Genomic DNA, 20,636 nt, shown 5'->3' on the forward strand with positions numbered 1-20,636 from the left:
CAAAGCCAAGTTTGTTGCTTAAGTGCATGTATAAGATTAGAAGAAAATCTGATAGTTTTCTAGAGCAGTACAAAGCCAAGTTTGTTGCTTAAGGCTTTCATCAAGTTCTCAGTTTGGATTTCTCTAATACTTTTATAGTCCAATAGTAAAGCCAGTAGTCACGGTCTGTACCATTTTTGCTCTTGCAACTACTCATCGGTGGCTTATCCGACAACTGGACGTCAATAATACTTTTCTCTATGATCTCATAACTGAATTCATCAACCCAAGGGTTTCGAACATCCTGACTACCCACATCATGTATGCAAACTGCGTGAGGCATTGTATGGTCTTCGCCAGACTCCATGTGCTTAGTATTCTTGGCTAACTTCATCTCTTTTAGGTTTGAGTTTTGGAAACTTTATGGTTGATCCCTCATTATTTATCTACAAGCATTGTTGTACATATTGGTCTATGTCGATGACATCATCATTACCAAAAATTCCTCTTCTACTCTTACCTTTGTGCTTTAGAACCTATGTAGTTTTTCCTTTGAAAAATCTTGGCCCTTTACACAATTTCCTTTGTGTTGAAGCCCAGTTTAGTGCTAATGGTCTTTGCCTCTCCCAGAAACGCTACATCATAGATCTATTGCAGCACTGAACCTTGCAGTTCTCACATGATGGCCTCAGTACGACTAAGTCTAACGCCTTGTATCTTAGATCCCTCTAAATACCGGATTGTTGTGCATTGCAATATATCGCTCTTACTAGACTTGATATCTCCTTTTTGATTAACAAAGCCTATTAGTTTTTACATCCTTCACTGAGCCAGCTGTCCAAATGACCATCGTTCTACAGGAGGTTTTGCCGCTTACTTGAGTCGTAACCTCATTAGTTGTAGTGTTGCTCGCTCTGGCACGAATTTGAATTCTGATCACTTGCTAATACGGCCAAATGTGACAATTTAGGACATGTTTGGTTCAATTTGCTTATTTTCATTCTTCAAAAAAACAATTATGCCAGTATTCATAAACCACCAGCTAATAAGAGATAGCTCTTATTCTCAGATTAAGATGATCTTAACATGATCTCTTGATTGTACTCTATCTATTACTTACTAACCTAATCTTATTTTGTATCTTGTATGAGGCCTATGTAAACCAAAGTCAAGGCGAAGGCCAAACCCTATAAATACAATAAACTTCAGTGAATCAAACCACTGAAGTCTATTATTCTCTCTTATTTATCTTGCTGTATTTTCGATAGTATTACTGTTCGAACTTGTATAATCCAGAAAAAATAAATACAAATAAAATAAAGATGATGAGAAACATTTATATTAATAGGAGTTGAAAGATGTAAAATAGGAACTGGTAGAGGATGGGTAGGAAAAGTGAGTAAGAAATCCCCGAGTGGTATAAAATAGAGTCTTAACAGAACTGGTGGAGGATGCTTGCATGGACCCATACGCATATATTAATGCTGGAAACTCTGTTGCTATCTTGATCAAACAAGTGTTTATTTAGAAGCAGGAGAGATATACTCATCATATACATGTAGTAGATAGTTCTTTTTTCGCTTCACAGTGCTAGCTGGCTAGTAGATTACTATATGCCTTTTCTACATCCTTTACATTTTGGTCTTTCTTTAAACAAAAAGATTATTGAACTACATTATCCCATTGAAGACGTACACCAAAATTTGTTTCTCTCCTCGTCTTTGGGTGCCTTCTCTCCTCGAGTGCCGATAGCTTGGCTTCTCATTCATCTGCACGACCACCCCATCCCTGGCGTCGTTCAGGCCCTGGAAAGAACAAAGACTCGCTCTGTTTGTTTAAGATTTCATCCACCTCCTTTGCTGGTATATTATAGGATAACTCCTTAGCTTCTTTTTCCAAATACTTGATTATGTTATTTTCCCCTGAAACACCAGACCAGAAAACAAACAGTTAGGACGGTAGGGAGCAGGTGCCGCGACTAGTCTGATTTCCTATTTCAGAGCTTTTTACTGAACTACCTGCAAGCATGTACTTCTCGTTCTTCTCGCCCTTTATCTCAAAACAAACAATTTGCAGATTCTGACCACTGGAAGCAACGGTCACAACAGGGTGGCCTGCCGGGACTAGGAACACCGATTCAGGGGCTAGAAATCCGCTCATTTTCCGATAACGGACGCCACCTTGACCTTGGTGGTGATGAAACCTTGAGCTGCTACCACCCTCTGATCCGCCGTGTCGCCCGCTCGAAGAAGACGATGAGTGAGGACACGCCATTTCGTAGTACCCATTGCCTTCAATTACCACAGCCACCTTGGTTGCTCTGGAATTGTAGTACGGACCACTCATCGCACCCTGAACGAATTCACTACGTACACGTAAGGGCGTGAAGAAGCTAAGCGATTGTATTTCAATCCAGTTCCCGAAGCGAAATCAAAGAAGAGATCACTTACACTAGAGATGTTTAGGAAGGAGACAGCAATGTCGAGACCTTGGAGCTGTTTGAACTCACTGGGCTTAACTTCGTAGAATTGTCCGTAGTTGTTAGATTGGGAGGGACGTTTGTTAAAGAGGTTGAAGGGACCCTTTGAGTCGCGTTTGTCGAATGGCCAGAACTGTCCACTTCTGGACGAAGCGTGTTGGCTCAGGGATTTGATCTGTTCGTCGGAGGCTTTGATGATGACACCCTTGTCTTGCCGCCCGAGCAGCCTCTTCAAGTTATCCTTCCGAACCTGTTTATTTATTTTTTAATTAATAGAAAAGTCTAGTTTACACAGAAATTAACGAACCTCAATCGATCGAGGGAAATAACAGGGAAGTTTTGGGCATGGAATAATCATACATTGAGAGCGGCTTCGAGGACCTCAGTGCTGAAGGCCCTGTAAAACGATTCAGGATTTTCGCCTCCTGGGCCGAAGAATGCCTATCAAAAGTGTTTACAATCGAAGATTACTTAGCTCCCTTACTTTAGTGTATATAGCATTAAATTAAGTACGCTTAATACAGACCGTTAACGTTAAGGCATCCAGAACATGTACCTCAAAATGGCCGGGAGTGGAGATGGGTAGAAGAAGCTTTGCGATAAAGAGCTTCTCATGGTTGTCGTTGTTGATGAAGTAGACTACGGTTCCTGCCGGAATCATCATCACATCACCCTTTTGAATCTTGAAGGACTCTCTGTTGTCATTCCGCACGAGGGTGATGACACCTCGTCCTACGTTCAAAAATGAACGGTCGAACATAAAATTCATAGTATTGAGAATATTATTACAACGGAAACACTCAAAAGAACGAATTAATTAACTGGAAGGACGGAGGAACAGAACAAGCAAATTAAACGTACCCGAGGTAACGAAGAAGACGACATCGGCGTCCTCATGGCAAGGTGTTACAAAGGTGTTAGGGCTAGCCTTGATGATGGCCAATCGGTAACTCTCGATACCGCGCAGAAACTCCAACCTCTCGGAGAACCTCTCCAGAACCTTAATGTTGCCTTCTTCAGTTTGGAAGCGAGTCTTAAAGCACTTTTCGTCGAACAAGTAAGGGTTGTTCCCTTCTTGTTCCTCTTGGCTGCCTTTACTTTTTGACTTGTCAGTTCTGCTTCCACCTGCACAATGTTCGCGCTGTCTTTCATCTTGCTCTTTTTGTTGTTGTCTGTGTCGTTGTTCACACCCTTGCCGGCATAGTTGTTTCTCTTGTTCACCTCTCCCCTGATCGCACAACTGCTGGCATTGCTGGTAATGTTTCTCAATGATATACTTTTCACACTTTTCCTTACAATATTGCTTCTTGTCCTCGTCGAAGTGCTCTTGATGTTGGCACTGGTGCTGACATTGTTGGAGTTCTGGGTCCTCTACCTCGCCCGCGAGAGATAAGGCTGAAAGCAGAAGGTGGAAAGAGACCAAAAAGAGAAGTAATGACAGCTTTGCTTTGATCACCATTTTCCTTTAATTTTACTGAAGATGAGAACACTCATATGGCTGAAAGAGATGAAGAACGTCTGGAATTTATAGAGAACAGCGAGCAAGAAAGCTCGGAGATCAGGCAGCGTCTCCATGCAGGTGGACGTGTGTACAGCCGCGTGTCCACCAACGGGCCAAGGTGGGATCGCGGCGTCCGATCAGACAGAGCATCAACTCAGAAGGAATCTGTGCATCGTGTCGAATGGGTTCAGGATGTTCGTGCACGCGTCGGCCAAGGTGTGAAGTGCTGAACTGGAAGTGGCTATTTACATGGGTGAAGGCAGCAGGTTTGGACTTATCTTAGGGGCATTAACACTTGGAAGAGTGTATTAGGGCGCGACTAGACTATACATCCTCTAAGGTTTGGCACGTGGCTATTTACACCAGTTATTGTTGATATGCGTTTTAATGACATCCTTTTTGTCCAATAATTAATTATGGTTTTGACAAGGGAGGATTGAGGAATGCAGACTACAGAGGTTTAATAGCTCTGATAAAAAACTAAATAAATTAATTTGATCATTCCCCAACCCCAACCAAACCATCGTAAGAATTGCCAAACCATCTGGACACGTCAATTTGACGCGTGTTGCATGCATGTTAAACTTGCATCTATAAATACGTCATCGCATCTCACCTCTTTTATCCATCCACCAAAACCAGCTTTCTCTCTTTCAGTCATGGCGATCAAAGCTAAGCTTCCTTTGTCTTTCTTCCTCCTCTTTTTCTTCCTTTTGTCGGCAGCATTGTCACCGGCTTATCCACTGAAACTGCAAAGAGATAACAAGCAAAAAGAAGGCAGCGGAGAGGAGCAGCAGCAGGAGGAGCGACATAAGAGTAACCCCTACTTCTTCGATGAACAGAGATTCAACTCCCGGTTCAAGTCCGAAAAAGGCCACCTTAAGATTCTCGAGAGGTTCTCTAGCAGGTCAGATCTTCTGAGTGGTTTAGATAACTACCGCTTGGCCATCCTGAAGGTCGAACCTAACACTTTCCTGATCCCCCACCACTGGGATGCAGATGCTGTTGTCGTCGTTGTTAAGGGTAACTTTAATTTACCATCTCCATCTTAGTTCTCTTGCAGGCTTCCAGCTTTTCAGATGCTCCATCCGATACATTTAACACTAAAAGGTTGACTTTCAGGAAAGGCAACGATCAATTTGGTGCACAATGATAACAGGGAATCCTATAATCTTGAGTGTGGAGATGTAGCTAGGATTCCTGCTGGAACGATGGTCTACTTGATGAACAGAGACGACAACGAAAACCTTCAGATAGTCACACTCTTCAGGACCATCTCAACTCCCGGCTACGTCTCGGTAGATCAATCTTTGTGTTTCATTAATAGACCCGGTCATGAATAATGAAGATTCTATTCTTAACAAACTAATAGAAGAAACTGGTGTTGATCAGGAATTCTTCAGCGCCAGCAGCGAAGATGGGGAATCATTCTACACTGCATTTAGTAATGAAATCTTGGAAGCCGCTCTAAATGTTCGTCTCTTCTCTTATATTCTATTCCAAGTCTTGTGTGTAGTAGAGTCGTAAATCTTGTTGGTCTCTCATCTGATCTAGCGCATTAATTACAACTGGCAATTAATTAATGCAGACTCCAAAAGACAAACTAAAGAGGATGTTGGAAGAGAAAAGGAAGGGAGTGATGAGGGAGGCATCAAAGGAACAGATTAAGGCTATGAGCGAGCAGGCTTCTTCATCATCAGAGGGTGGCCGTCGGTGGAGCATACACAAAAGTGAGACGAGGGGCCCGTTCAACCTGTTTAAGAAACGCCCCATCTATTCTAACAGCTATGGACAAATCTACGAGGCCCAACCTAACGACTACCAGCAGCTCAAAGACCTCGACGTCTCCGTCATATTTAGCAACATCAGCCAGGTTATTAATTTGTGTACAATTGCGATATTCTTCTTAATTAATTTGTTTGAAGAATAAATTAATTAAGCTATATATAATTGTGTGCAGGGAGCAATGCTAGCACCCTTGTACAACACGAGGTCGACCAGGATAGCTTTTGTAGTGAAAGGGAATGGATGGTGGGAGATGGCGTGCCCACACATCTCCAGTCAGAGCCAGAAAGGAAGAGAAGGAGAAGGTGATGGGGTACAGCATGAGAAGGCTAGTTCACCTGTGTCTCCAAATACAGGTTTCATAATTCCACTGGGGCATGTGTTCACCGTCGTTGCTTCCGAAAAAGAGAATTTGCAGATAATTGTATTCGGGATAAACGCCCAGAATAACAAGAGGAACTTCGTCGCTGGTGAGTTACGTTGTTAATTAATAATTATGCTTTTAATTTAATGCAGAAAATTAAAGCAAGCAAATTAAGCATTTATATATGTAATGTCTAATGTGCGTGCTTACTTTCGCCTGGGCGATGACTGAGAAACAGGTAAAGAACACAACGTGATGAAGCAGATGGACAAGGAGGCAAAGGAGCTGGCTTTCGACATGTCAGAAGAGGAAGTGGATGAAATACTCAACAATCAGGAGGAGTCGTTCTTTGTTCCTGGTCCCCAGAAGCAGAAGCAGCGCCACAAACACGATAATGGCGGACGACTGTTCTCCGTCTTGGATTCTGCCGGTTTTTAGATAAATACACCTATTACTACTACTGCTATTACTATTTTCTACGTACTAGAGTCTGGCGAGAGTGAGTAAACATCAACTGTGAACTTTTGTAGAAAGAAAACAAATGAGAGTTCTGTTTTCTTAGTTTTGCTCACCATCTATGTATAAAATAATAATGAAATGAAGGCTCTTTTTGATAGTTAATGATCCATGGCAATGGATAGTTGGAAATGCGAGTAATAATTGGCAGCAACCATCTAAGTTGTTTCATTATTTGTGAAGAGATCGTCTGACGAGAAAAAAAACAAAAAAGTTAATAGTTTATAGTTTGGCCATCAGGTGAGATGGTCAATGTGGGTTAAATGACAATTCCTGAACCGCATAAAAACATGACAACAATAGTGTAAAAGCTAAGAAAATTTTCATATCCATTTTGTTTAGTTTGTAATCCATAGATCAAAGTTAAGAACCAGAGCACATCAGAGCCAATAACTACTGTTTTTTGTGGAGTATAGGCTTTGTCACCGTATAACGCTAGCAAGGTAGTTGGTAATAGGGATGGCAATTTTCTTTATTTCCGACGGGGATTTGGGATAATGATTGTTTCGGTGGAGACGGACTTCCATGAGGTCAGGATTATTATATCATTTATATTATATTTAAAAAATTATATATATTTTAAAATTTTGATTTATTTAAGTAAATTTATTTTTCTCAGGTATGGGACAAATTTTATCAATAATAGTTCAAGAACAAGGAGTATGAGACAATCAATCAGCAGCTTAATTTGCTTACTATTCCTAAGACGGTTGATGACTTCTATAATTGAGAGCCAGAAGATGGGCCTCACTAACTTCAGCAAGGTTGATAATAGTAGTGAAACCCGACACTTCCATTGAATTTGGGCATTTGCATCAGACTCAGAGCCCATAAAATAATTTTTCATTTCCATAAAGAGAGCTTTCTCCAAAATAATGGGAGGAGTATTCATTTCTTTAACCACGATAAAGAAATGGTTTTATTTTATAAAGACATTTTTATAAAAGTATTTCTATAAAAATACTTTTATATGAAAACACTTCTATGAAAATATATTTCTATAAAACTACTTTTATAATGGAATCAATTTTACGAAAACACTTCTATGAAAATATTTTCATGAAAATACTTTTATAAAAACACTTTTTACGGAAATACTTTTAAAAAAGTATTTATACAAAAGCATTATACAAAAGTATTTTTATTAAAATACTGTTACAAAAGTGCATTTTCAATGCCAAGAGGTAAATTTTGGTAATTTTCAAATTTTCTTCATTTTAATATATTTTTATAATTTTTTATATATTCTATTTTTTATATAAATTTGTATATTTCATTCCGTTTGGATTGGATCCAATCTAATCCATTTGCATTTTAATGGATTAGATTTATATTGGATTTAGACATGGATTGCGTCCAGTCCATTTGTAAGCGGACTCGCATTAGATTTACATTATATTTGGACTGGATTGGGTCTCGAGTCCATTTGTAAGTGAACTCAAGTCCAATTGATACCTCTATTGCACCAATCCCACGTTGAGTTGTCCTGCCCCAGGGTGAACCATATCCGCCCCAATACAATTCCATACTTGTGAGACGGCACTTACTCGCAAAGTATTCCAGTTTCCAGATCAACCTTGGAAATGGATCATGGATGAATACAGCATTGGCACTATCAACCATATTTATTATTCTTCACAGTGGTTGCGCATGGTTAGAGATAGATCCCAATGGAGATCAGATTCCAGTATGTTAAAAATCTCTTGCTCCAGACGGCAGCACCGTCCACAATATGCTGTAGCCTGTACCAGTCCAAACCTCGAGTTCAGACTTCAGAGAAAAGGAGAGAGAGAGAGAGAGAGAGAGAGAGAGAGAGAGAGAGATCAAATATAACCATTGAAAACCATGGAGAGAAAGATCTTATTTTGATCAAAGAAACTCGACTAAGATCGCTTCGAGAAAAAGTCTCGTTTTCATCGGCCAATGTATATATGATCTAACCTTCAACATAAAACACAATAAACTAAAGATCAGGCATGCCCTTCCCAGTTTTAGCATCATATGTTTTCTCCAAAACGAGCTCCATTGGTGTATCCTTTGGACCAGCTGCCAAAAACAAATAATTAAAATTTCGTCCAAAAGGTAGAAAAATAGTCACAGTAAAAGTTCTATATCAAGTTAATACAGGGGAACTTTTATCTAGATGACAAAACAGAAGAAGAATAAAAACAACTTAGACAATCCCCCCCCAAAATTTTCTTGACAAACAAAAAAGAACACCAATAACTGGAAGTCCAGGATCAACCACAAATCAGACGATAGTCTAAAATATGATTCATCTCTCACTAACTAGCTACCACGTCATATAAAAAAAGAGTGCAGATTTAAAAACTAGTGATTTTTTATTGTATAGTTAAATACTTCAGTTACAAAGCCTTTGAGAAAGCAACAAAACTTCCAAATGGTTGTCAAACAGAAACATTATTAAATTCAAGACAAGAATTCCACCTAAAACAATGCAGCAGAAACAGGGGTGCAAGACAAATACCTACAGTAGGTCTTGGTGTAGTTCTGATTTTTAGAATCTCTGGACGAGGAATTATGGAACTTGATGCTCCTAGACCTCTTGAAATTCTTACTTTGGTACCATCCTCTAAATATCTTACTCCAATCTTGCAAGGTTTCCTACATTTCAAAACACAAAGAAACAGAAGGGGAAAAAGAGGGAAAATTCAACAAGATTTCTCTTGGAACAAAAATCATGCAAAATAAGATCACATTTTGATATATAAGCATTTTGAAGCAGAACTACTGTTAATATCAAATTCTTATCATATGTACCCTGTGACTGGATCAAGAACTTGAACATTTGAGACATGAAGAGGAGCTTCCACTGTGAAAATTCCACCTTCATGACCTTGCCCTTGCTTGATGTGTTTCTTCACCTGTAAAGACAAGTAATTTTATTGCACAATACATCATTCAACGGGAAAGAATATAAGTGGAAGATTGTGAAGAAATAACAAGCCAACCCCTGTGCCAAGTATAATATGTCCACAATGGAGAGGGACCTAGATCTCTCTGTTCATGAGTATCAGCAGATTAGTTGGCATAAAAAAGAATGATTGGAAGATCAAGAAATCATGGGAAATTCAGAGAAATTATTGGTTGACTGAAATGCTTTTATTCTTCCTTTATATGCTCTTTCTGGCCTTTGGCTTGTACACAGTTCATTTACTGTTAAAAAATGTTAATTGTATAGATTCTTCACCGTGGTGACTCTGGATCCTGCTTATTGAATATGACGTCACCTTATTAACGCACCCAAAAAGAAGAATTAGAAGATCCAATTCCAACAAGCAACAAAGAAATCTCACCACGGTTAATTGGCATATACCTGGGCAGTTGGACTGTTTGATCTGATGATCGGGTCATGGGTTGCACATTAAATGTGTATGTAAACTTCCATAGGCCATAACTTTGCACTCAATGTCTGATTGGGGTGATCTCTTTGATTTTGGGTAACTTTTCAAGATCTATGCATCCCAAGTATGGCATGTTTCCCTGCTATTTTCACCAAAAAAAAAACCTTTCCAGCCGCAAATCGCAATGTTTAAACATGTTTATAAATAAAAATAAAAACTGAATTAAAATATAATTAAATATAAAATAATGCATTTTTTTAAGAATAAGTAAAATTTTATTAAAACAAAAACAAGAAAACTGATCAGGTGTCTAGGTGACACCCCTTACAAAGAAAGCAAACCTCCAACTTCAGTTTAGACCAACTGATTCACATTACAATTTTGAACCTCTAACAATTCCCAAAAGTTATCAGCAAAATCTGAAAATCTGATTTGTTCAAATTCTGGTAGAGTGATGACCCAGCTTGTGACTAGTTTGCCAACTGAAGCCACGACCTCTTCAGTCCTTTCCTTTCCTTCAAACAACCTCCCGTTTCTTTCCCCCCACAAAGACCAACAAACTGCAAAGGGGATACAGCTCCAGACAATCTTAGCTCTCAGACTTCCTCTATACTTTGGCCAAGAAGAGAAGATCTCAGCTGAAGAAGATGGATGGAAGATAGGCATCCCAAAGAGGGAACAGTAGTAACTCCAGATACAGTTTGCTAAGTGACAAGAGAAGAGTTAGTGGTGTACAGTTTCCTCATTTGATTTGCACATATAGCAGTAACTCGCCAAGCAAAACCCCCTACTTTTCAGATGATCTATTGTGAGAATGCAATACATTGCAGCCAGCCATGCAAAGGCTTCAATTCTTGGAGGAATTGGGTTGCCCCAAATTCCATGCACCTGATCATTAGTTACACTATCCTTGATGAGTTTCAAATAGAAAGATCTCACCATAAATCTTCCATCCCTGCTCTCTTTCCACCACAGCCCATCTTCACAAGCAGTGGAAATCTGAATCTGCTCCAGCCTATCCAGCAGCAGAACGCATTCCTCCAGTTCTTGGCCGCGCAGGGGTCTTCTAAACTTAGGACTCCAAACCACCTTATCACCACTTCATAGCATTGGGCCACAGAGACCTGATGTTCAGTCAGTCTGTACAGCCTTGGGCAAATATCACAAAATTTCCCAACCCCACTCTAATCATCCTCCCAAAATCTTACTCTAGACCCAACTCTTACATTGAAGCTAACCAGACCTCTAAAGTCCTAGTTAAAGCTCATTATGCCCTTCCGCATTCCTACCCCATATGAGTTAGAAGCCTCCCTTGTTTCCCATCCAAATCTCACCACTCCATACTTTCCTGCCACCACTCTTCTCCATAATGAGTCCCTTCCCTTATCCAACCCAAACCTCCATAACTATTTACCCAAAAGAGCTTTGTTGAGTAATTTTATTCTTCTTAAACCCAAACTCCTAAAGCTTTCGGCCTACAAACTTTCTCCCACCTTACTAGGTGAATCTTTCTTCAACCTTTTGCCCCTTCCCAAAGGAAATCCTGTTGAATCTTTTCTATCTTATCAGCAATCAAGGTTGGTATTTTCAGCAGTGGTAGGTAATAGATAGGTAGGCTTTGAAGCACACTACTTATTAGGGTAATTCTGCCCCCCAAAGAGAGAGACATTGCCTTCCAATTTTTCAACCTCATTTCCACTCTCTCTATGAGAGATTTCCGAGTACTTACAGATCCAAACTTAGCTCCAACTGGGAGTCCTAAGTACGAGAAAGGAAGTTCCCCAGTTCTGCACCCAAGGACTGCCGCAAAACTTGACAACTCTTCTTGACTGATGTCACCAACAGCAACCAAAACACTCTTCTCCAAGTTGGCCTTCATACCTGTTAGCATCCCAAAGTTTTTCTAACACTGCCCTTAGATTCAAGACTTGATCTTCCACAGCATCTAGAAAGATGAGTGTATGAGATGCAAGGACCCTTGGCTCCTACATTGAAGCCTCCTAACCAACCTCCCTGGACACCCCTCTTCATTAACAGATTTAAAGTCTGCATCACTAAACAAACAATAAAGGAAACAGGGGGTCTCCTTGTCTCTGCCCCCTAGAAATTTGAAAGAAATCTGAGGAGTCCCTGTTAAGGATCATGAGAGAGAGACTGAAGAAATGCAGCCATACATCCAGCCCCTCCATTTTTCTCCAAACCCCATTAACCTTTTAATCTCCTCCAAAAATCCCCATTCCACGTGATCATATGCTTTCTCTATGTCAAGTTTGCACACTAATCCAGGTCTTCCACTTCTAAGTCTCGAGTCTATACATTCACTTGCCACCATCACCCTGTCTAGGATTTGTCTTCCCTCCACAAAAGCCATCTGTGTCGCCCCCACTACTTCATGAAGTACTTTCTTTAGTCTCATTGATAGAACTTTTGCCAAAAGCTTATAAGGGCTGCATAATAAACTTAATGGCCTGAAGTCCTTTATGTCTGTAGCCCCCATCTGTTTTTTTTTTTATTAGTGAAATAAAAGCTGCATTTGCTCTCTTGTCCACTGTTTTACTCTCACAAAACTCATTTATCATCTGCATAATATCATTCTCTAAGAAGTGCCAGCACTGTTTAAAGAAGTTGAAGTTAAATCCATCAGGCCCCGGAGCTTTGTCTCCATTAATCCTCTTTAAGGCTTCCCTAACTTCTCCTACTTCAATCTCCCTCTCCAACCACCCAGCTGCCCTTTCACTCAACTTTCTTAATTCTACTTCCCCCAAAGTTATCCAGCACCATTGTCCCCCTGAATACAACTTTCTACAGAACTCCATCACTAGCCTTTGGATACTTTCCCAGTCTTTAGCCTCCTCCTCCCCTACCTGAATTCTTGAAATCAGATTTCTTCTCTTCCTTCCACATGCAAAGGCATGAAAGAAGGCAGTATTTTTATCACCCTCTTTCAACCATAGAATCCTTGATTTCTGCCTCCAACTCACCTCTTCTCTTAACAGCAACCTCTCTAGCTCCCTTTCCAACCCTTCTTTTTCCAATTTAACCTCTAGGAAATATCTCCCTCTCCTCCTCTAGCCTGTCCAGTCTTGCAATCTTCTCCAACACCTCTTTTTTCCTTCCTTCCTCATTCCCCAACTCCTCCTGCCTTCTCCAACACCTCTAGCCTGTCCAGTCCCCCCATCTCTGCTTCACCCTACTCAATTCTTTCCAGAACTCCGCTCTTTCTCCTTCCGCATTCGGCCTGTACACATTTGTCAGTCCCCAAGTCCACTCTCCATTCATCTCCTATAAGCAAACTGATAGCGAATATCTCCCGGCCCACTCCCCAATTTTTTTGAAAGTCCCTGGATCCCAGAGAATGACTAAGCCTCCCGACAACCCCATGCTTTCATTTCCACCCACTCTCCCCCATCCGTCCCCCACAAATTGTGCATCATATTTATATCAAAGGTCTCCAACTTTGTTTCCTGTAAAAGGACTACATCTGGTTTTTGCTTTCTGACTAGGTTGTGAACCAAAGCCCTCCTCTTTTTCTCCCTCAATCCCCTGACATTCCAACTTAACAGCTTCATCTTTCCCCGCCCCTTCTATTAGATTACTCCCCTCTAACCAGTTCTCATTCTTCAAAAACAACCTAGTCTTCTCCTATTCTTTCTTCCTTCCAGATTTTCTCCTTCTTGCTTTCCTCTCGTTTTTAGATTTGTCCTCTAGTTTTCTTCTTTCAAACTGTTCAAAAGCAATCTTGGCAAAGCCTTCTCCTCCCTAAAAGAAAAGACCAAGGGATTTCCCTATTGTTACTTCTCTGTCAACTATCCTTTCCAACCACGAATTCCCTATTGTTATTCATTTACATTAAATGTCATAATGTACATCATTCTGATTGGAGCTAAGGAAATACACTGTCTAACAATTCCAGCCCACCAAAGAGTCCAGGTAGCCCCCATGCATCTTGAGGGCAAGGCTATACGTTGGTACCAATGGTACTGCCAGTCCAATCCCCAGCTGACTTGGCTTGATTTCACCGAGGCATTGTGCGCTAGATTTGGTCCTTTGGGGTTTGAAGATTTTGATAAAACCTTGGCCAAGCTCCGCCAGGTTGGATACATGTGCAAGTATTAGAATGACTTAAAGAAATTGGCCTCCCAAGTTTACGGGTGGCCAGAGAAGGCCTTGATGGGGAGTTTCATATGGAAACCTAATGAGGAGATTCGGGTAGAAGCAAGGTTCAAAGTTTCGATACACCCCGATACGGTGTAGGTGTATTGGTACTTTTAACCCTTGAGACACCCTTTTTTCTTAGTTTTTTTTTTCAAAAATTAGACCAGGGGTAGGAAATGCAAGCACATCAACAACTTGGGCTTTGTTACGAATGTGATGAGAAATTTGGCCCTGGTCACTACTATAAGAAGCCACAATTGTATTTACGGGTTCTGGAGGAGGGAGAAGTGGACCGTAGGGGTGACAAATGGTTGGGTTGGGTTGGTTGGGTAAGGATTGAATACCAACCAACCCATACTGACCCACCAGCCCACCATGACCCATCATCTTGTTAAATGGGTCACAATAGGAATGCTCATGGTTCGGTTAATCGAAATGTGGGCCTAAATTCCAAACCAAGCCCATAGCATTGGTTTTTGGAAAATTGGTAACTGAAACCGAACCAAACTTGATCGGTTAACCAGTTGATCGATTTGATTCGTCGATTTTTCAAATTTTTTGACTTTATAATATGTATTGTAATAAATATATAAATATATAGTAAAAATTATAAATTCATATAAAATATTATATTATAAATAATAAAATAATATAGATAATATAAAATAATTATAATATACATAAATGTATGTATAATATATATAAATATGTATATATACCGATTAATTCAGTGTCATCAATTCCATTTTTTGGTTTTTCTTGTTCACACCTAGGTCACAACCCACCTTGACGCTCACCCACACTTATTGACCCACTTACCCACCCTCACCCATACTAACCCAGAAACAAGTTGCGACAACCCGTATACCTGTGATAAAAACATTTTTAAGAGAATCATCTCACTCTCAAGACTATCACATAACAGATATGGGTCTGGTCAACCCATATACCCAAAAAGGCATTTCTAAGAGAATCATCTCGCTTTCGAGACTGTCACATGGAGGATATGGGTTGGGTCAACTCATATGCCCTAAAAAAGTTTTTTTAAGAGAACCATCTCACTCTCAAGACTAACACATGGCATATATAGGTCGGGTCAACCCAAAAAAGCATTTTAAAGAGAATCATCTCATTCTTGAGACTATCACGTGATAGATATAGATCGGGCGGGTCAACCCATATATCCAAAAAAGCAATTTTAAGAGAATCGCCTAGGCAGGTGCCTAGTCATCTAGAAGGGCACCTAGTTGCTAAAAGTCAAGGCGTTTGGGCAAAGCGCCCAGCCATGGGCACCTAGTTGCCTAGGTGACGCCTTGACAACTATCCACGAAACTACCATGTTGTTAACAACCTATATAAGGTTTCTAGATGAAGGAAATAAGTAGAGAATTATTCCAAATCATCCTTCTCTCTTTTTCTTCTGTAGGAGGATGGGTCCCTCAAAGAACCCCTAAGGTGGGCAATATCCCACCAGTATTGCATCTTCTTGGCAATCATTACACATTATGCAGATGCTTGGTAGATGAAAGCGTCCTGATTTTTAATGATCCAATGTGAGGACCATGTCCATCGAGGCATTAGTAGTAGCCACAAAAAAAAAAAAAAAAAAAAAACTTAAACTCTAAGCGGAATTGGATATCCCCACAAGTGTTTTTGGCCTCCTCTTATCATGGCAACATAAAATGACTTAAGAGTGAACTTCCCATCTCAGCCTTCTTTCCACCATCTCATGTCTGGTTGCTTCCAACTTAGAAATCAAGGCAGCATACCCTTCAAATTCTCTATCAGCTTATACAGTTGTAGGCATATATATCACAAAGCATTCAGACCACTTATTTCCAAATATCTTACCTCACTACCCACCCACCCACTCAAATGAACTTTGAAAATTGACGAAATTCTGCTCAAAAGTCGGAACTTCATAAACACTTCTAGTCAGTAATTCTGGAAGTGAAAGATCAAACCCAATGAAGTATCTCCAATACTAAAGGCCATATGGAAATAGCATCCAACCTTCAACAATTTGAGAATCTCCCTGCTGATCCAAAAAACAAAAAAGAATCTCCTTAAATCTGTATCCCAACTTACCAACCTAAGGAGAAACCCCATTTTAAACAAGAGATAGTATTTTCTTTCTAGTGAAGTGTCTCAAACTGTTAGAGGCCATCTGAATGGGGTAGCATCCAGCCCATAACAATTTGAGAATGTCATTCAATCCATAACCAAGGGAAACCACCACTTTTAGCCCTTCAACAAGGAAAAGTATGTATAATCTTGGCAATTTTCCTTCCTCTATTGGTCTTCAGAACTAATATTATTGCCACCATTGCTCCTATAACCTTTCCCTGATAGCCCTAGTATCCCACAGAACATCCATCAAATTTTAATCTCATAATGCCTTTGCGAGGGACGAGGGAGCTATGAAATTTGTTGTTATAGCTACCTATATAATTTCAACAACTGCTTCCCAACAAAAGGCTTTAATTTCAGGTGGTGCAGGGCCCACCTACAATGCACTTCCCTGTTTTAGGGAGGGGACTAGCATGAATCATTGTGAAAAAGGAAGAACATCAGAAGAAACCATGGGGGTTGCCTACTTGCTTTCGTGATCTCTAAGATCTCTTTTAAAGAATATAACCATGGAAATTTTATACAAAGCATCACCATGAATCATATGAAAAAGGAAGAACATCAGAAGAAACCATGGGGATTGCCAAATTGCTTTCATGATCTCTAAGACCTCTTCTAAAGAATATAACCCTGAAAATTTTATACAAGGCATCTCCCCTCTGCATCCCCCCCCCACATACACACATTCCAGCTACTAAACTTCACCAGACATCCTCGAGTCCCTTCAACCAGCATAAATTTTTCTCCTTTCTATGTATTTTTGCTTTAATGAAGCATTCACATCGTGGTTTATATGATTAGAAAATCTTTTCCATTTTTGAATGCTTCACACAATTCCAAAAATTAGTTTTGTTTCTCGGTCATCTACAAAAGTAAATCCCATTTCTCCTGCCAAGGAGTCTAAAGAACAAGCCGTTTTTTATCTTATCCTGTTTGCAAGACACCAAATGGAACTGCACCTTTCTCTTGATTAAGCCCACCACTTTACGACACTGACCCAGTGTGAACCAAAGAACAAGCAAAGCATCAAAGGAAAAGCAATAAAGAAATATAGAAAACACAATATTTAACATCATTTGCCTGCACACACACAACAATCTTAATAAATGAAATCCAGTAAATATCAGTATATTCTCATGTCTCATCTGGAATTAAACAAAATTTCTCCCTTAAACCATATTTCCCCTTGAACAATCATGCAACCCCAATAGAGTCATACAATAGATCTAACACAATACCAAGCTCCACAGGTCAAACCATGGTTTTCAAGGTGCCAAGGTGAGGCCAGGCGACAGGGGGGTGCCTTGTCGCCTAGCCGCCTAGGTGATGGATTATTTTAAGTAAAAATCACATATCATAGGGTAGTTCCCTAGGTTCCATAACCAACTTTCTTTAATAACTATCCATAATTTTCATAATAAAATTATAAACTTCATGTTTAAGTCTAGAAAATCAACATATTTATGAGAAGAAATGAAAGAAATTCAAAAATATAGGGGTTGAACCTCTACTTTTGTTAAAAGAAGAAGAAGAAGAAGAAGAAGAAGAAGAAGAAGAAGAAGAAGAAGAAATGTGTTGATAAGACAAAATTTTTAAGTTCTTCCCTTATTGGTTCAGATGTTGAAGTCATTGAGGGATCAATACAGCAGTTAGCAATGTTTGTGTTGATTAAACCCTAACAAATAAGAAAATAATAAAAAGAAATTAGTTTATAAACACAAAAAATGAATATTTTTCCTTAATAATATCCATTTTATAATTATAATCTCAAAAGAATAACAACATAAAAGTATTCTATTACACAATATGCAAAACTGCTTGGCGACTGGGGGAGGCAAGCCTCCAAGGGTGCCTTGACAACTATGGGTCAAACCAATTTTGGTCACTTCTATAGAAAGTATAAGCAGACCATCTCTGGTTGAGAAACAACAAAAAAAAATAAGGCTAGGCATAGAATCATTAAAGTAAATAGCAAGGGTTTCAATGAGAAATGTTGATTACTTCACCGATCACCATCCAAATTGTATCTATTAGTGGAATGAAACCCTTTTATTTCCTTAATATCAGAATTACAAATTGGACACCCAAATTTTGATAGTTATGTTAAAATTAAAATTGAAAACATATGTATAATTACGTAAGAGAACAAATCGCCCAGAAAAAAAATAAAATAAAAAATAAAAAATGAAAGAGGAAACAAGTACCAGATTCTTTCCCTCAACAATGACACGATTCTGAGAGCGAATTACACGTTTGATGACGCCAGTTTCTCCTCTATCCTTGCCTCTTATTATCATGACCTGCGAGGATTGATGCAGAAGGGAAAATTATTAACGAGAAGTAACGAAGAATCCAAAGAGAATGAACAGAGAAAAAACATCTAATTCGTCTCCAATTACGTTGTCTCCTCTAAGAATCTTCCAGTTCTGTATAAGTTTCTGTGCCGCTTTCCAGCCCATCTCTTTAGCTCCAAATCTTCCCTGGAGCAATAGTTTTGTTATTCGTGAAGAGGGCAGAACAACCCTACCCGATGTTAGTGTCTCACCGGTCGGGGAAGAAATGGGAATGTAGCTCCTTTCAGGGTTTAGGGTTTCGAAAGCTTGTTGGGATGTGCTACCAACGAAACACTGCTAACACTGTCCCAAGTCCCAACCACCACTTCAGCCGCACATTGGAAACATTTTACTTGATGGAGAGATGTTCCCGATTTACGGTTGCAATGGGTGATAGCTGATCCGAACTCTTGAAAAGCATTGTGTGGGAAGATGGTTCGAATCCGTGGTCTTAATACCTGATTCGAATTGAATTCGGATCGTAATCGGATACGAGGTAGATTAAAGGGTTAAGGGTTTGCTTATCGTCAAAACTTAAGGGTCTGTTTGGTTTGGAGTTGAAATCGGGATGAGAATTGAAATCCTTCAGAATTGGAATTGGAATGGTCTATTTCTATAAACCTGTTTGTTTAAACTGAATGGGAATAAAAATTGGAATCAGCAAGAATAAGATCTCATTATCAAAAAAGAGGGAGAGAATGGCCACTCCCTTAAATGGGGGAATGCCACTCCAAATGGGAATGGGATTTTGATTCCACCCAACCAAACAATTGGATTGGAATAGCTCATTCCGATTTTAATTCCAAACCCCTATTCCCATGAACCAAAGTAGGGGTGTCAATTAGACTAGATTTGGTCCAGTCCAATGTGAGTCTATTATAAATAGACTAGATTCAATCCAATCCAATGAATATTTTGTATCATGTTGGACTAGTCCAATTCAATGTTTGGGCTGTCCAATCTTTCAAAGCCATTTTGATTTAAATTGGTTTCAACCTAAACTAAGTCCATTAACACCTATATCCTTATCTTAATATTAATGAACTAGATATTGGCTTAATCCAATCCAATATAAATTTATTACGGATGGACCAGGTCCAATCCAATCTAATAAATATTTTTGGACCAGATTGATCCAATCCAATATATCTTGTTGGTCCGTCCAGTCCATCTAAATTGATTTTGGACTAGATGGGGGTCCAATCCAAAACCAGTCCATTAACACCCTTAAACCAAAGGAGGCCTAAAAAGCCTCCTATAGTAGTACAATTTGCAAACCATCAGAAAACATACATGACCTCTTGAACCTATCCTATAGTTTTAGTTTGCAAACTAGTTGTATCTTCGCTCAAGAATGGTCATGTGACCTCTTAAGACAAGTAGAAATGTGAAAGGGCAAGGATTTAGGGGCTTTTTATTTTGAAAACACCCCTTTGGTTTCTAAAATGATTTAGGCCCTGTTTGATTTCACTTCTAAAAAATACTTCTTTTTAAGTGTTGGGACCACACATTAAGTGGTAAAAAAGTACTTATGTGTGTTTCGTAAAAAAAATCACCAAGAAGTAAAAAGAAATACTTTTGGAAAAAGTGACCTAAGAGTGGTTTTTTTCAGCACTTCTTGGAAAAGTGCTTTTTCAATATGAATGGGACGATTCAGTCCTTAAATAATTTATTTAATACTAGTTTTGCCCCTATGTGAGGGTTTTTCCCTCTCCTCCTATTTGAACATAGCAAGTAGAGGGTAGTGATTTCAGTTGCAAGTCCACCAGCGATGATCGCCGGTGCAAAAATATAGCCGACAAACCTACCGTTTTTCCCTTTGTGGCTTTTTTTTTTGCTTTTTTTATTCGATTTGAAGCATTTTTCTTGAGCTTTTTAACGCCTAAAAAGGTATTCTTCTCTCTATTCACATATATGTGATTGGGCAAGTTTATCGGCAACACCCGACCGTCCAACTGTTGGCCAATGAAGGTGAGTTCGCCCAAACTCCTTCCTTTCATGTCTGATGTTATTTTCTTGTTTTTTTTTG

At 39.4% G+C, this 20,636-nt stretch overlaps 3 protein-coding genes across 3 annotated transcripts; 1 reads left to right on the top strand and 2 right to left on the bottom strand.

Moving 5' to 3' along the window:
• Positions 1 to 1,483: 1,483 nt before the first annotated feature.
• LOC148879176 (vicilin Jug r 6.0101-like) lies at positions 1,484 to 3,996 on the bottom strand. Its single transcript, XM_088960624.1, has 6 exons — positions 3,320 to 3,996; positions 3,015 to 3,190; positions 2,819 to 2,899; positions 2,430 to 2,708; positions 1,998 to 2,331; positions 1,484 to 1,901 (listed from the first exon to the last, which is right to left on the bottom strand). The coding sequence occupies exons 1-6, from the start codon at positions 3,915 to 3,917 to the stop codon at positions 1,741 to 1,743; spliced, it is 1,629 nt and encodes a 542-aa protein (XP_088816750.1). The 5' UTR covers positions 3,918 to 3,996; the 3' UTR covers positions 1,484 to 1,740.
• Positions 3,997 to 4,572: 576 nt separating this feature from the next.
• On the top strand, positions 4,573 to 6,729 carry PAP85 (cupin family protein). The gene is made up of 6 exons (XM_088960625.1): positions 4,573 to 4,982; positions 5,082 to 5,257; positions 5,352 to 5,432; positions 5,548 to 5,832; positions 5,920 to 6,214; positions 6,347 to 6,729. Exons 1-6 carry the CDS (start codon positions 4,619 to 4,621, stop codon positions 6,544 to 6,546), a joined length of 1,401 nt encoding a protein of 466 aa, XP_088816751.1. The 5' UTR covers positions 4,573 to 4,618; the 3' UTR covers positions 6,547 to 6,729.
• A 1,725-nt stretch (positions 6,730 to 8,454) lies between these two features.
• On the bottom strand, positions 8,455 to 18,824 carry LOC148879178 (KOW domain-containing protein). The gene is made up of 5 exons (XM_088960626.1): positions 18,674 to 18,824; positions 18,479 to 18,574; positions 9,406 to 9,509; positions 9,113 to 9,249; positions 8,455 to 8,670 (listed from the first exon to the last, which is right to left on the bottom strand). The coding sequence occupies exons 1-5, from the start codon at positions 18,731 to 18,733 to the stop codon at positions 8,588 to 8,590; spliced, it is 480 nt and encodes a 159-aa protein (XP_088816752.1). The 5' UTR covers positions 18,734 to 18,824; the 3' UTR covers positions 8,455 to 8,587.
• Positions 18,825 to 20,636: the final 1,812 nt, after the last annotated feature.

The sequence above is a fragment of the Nelumbo lutea genome, chromosome 1 (genome assembly GCF_056320005.1).
Source record: "Nelumbo lutea isolate HS-2025 chromosome 1, American lotus-T2T, whole genome shotgun sequence".
Taxonomy (NCBI): Eukaryota; Viridiplantae; Streptophyta; class Magnoliopsida; order Proteales; family Nelumbonaceae; genus Nelumbo; species Nelumbo lutea.

Bases quoted from the DNA above. Each gene is read 5' to 3' on its own strand.
- PAP85 (XM_088960625.1), top strand. From the start codon at position 4,619: ATGGCGATCAAAGCTAAGCTTCCTTTGTCTTTCTTCCTCCTCTTTTTC. The intron at 5,433-5,547 runs GTTCGTCTCTTC...TAATTAATGCAG, and splicing joins TCTTGGAAGCCGCTCTAAAT to ACTCCAAAAGACAAACTAAA. The intron at 5,833-5,919 runs GTTATTAATTTG...AATTGTGTGCAG, and splicing joins TATTTAGCAACATCAGCCAG to GGAGCAATGCTAGCACCCTT.
- LOC148879178 (XM_088960626.1), bottom strand. From the start codon at position 18,733: ATGGGCTGGAAAGCGGCACAGAAACTTATACAGAACTGGAAGATTCTT. The intron at 18,575-18,673 runs GTAATTGGAGAC...CAATCCTCGCAG, and splicing joins AGATTCTTAGAGGAGACAAC to GTCATGATAATAAGAGGCAA. The intron at 9,250-9,405 runs GTACATATGATA...TTTGAAATGTAG, and splicing joins GTTCTTGATCCAGTCACAGG to GAAACCTTGCAAGATTGGAG.
- LOC148879176 (XM_088960624.1), bottom strand. From the start codon at position 3,917: ATGGTGATCAAAGCAAAGCTGTCATTACTTCTCTTTTTGGTCTCTTTC. The intron at 2,900-3,014 runs GTACATGTTCTG...CACTTTTGATAG, and splicing joins CCACTCCCGGCCATTTTGAG to GCATTCTTCGGCCCAGGAGG. The intron at 2,332-2,429 runs GTAAGTGATCTC...GAATTCGTTCAG, and splicing joins CCTTCCTAAACATCTCTAGT to GGTGCGATGAGTGGTCCGTA.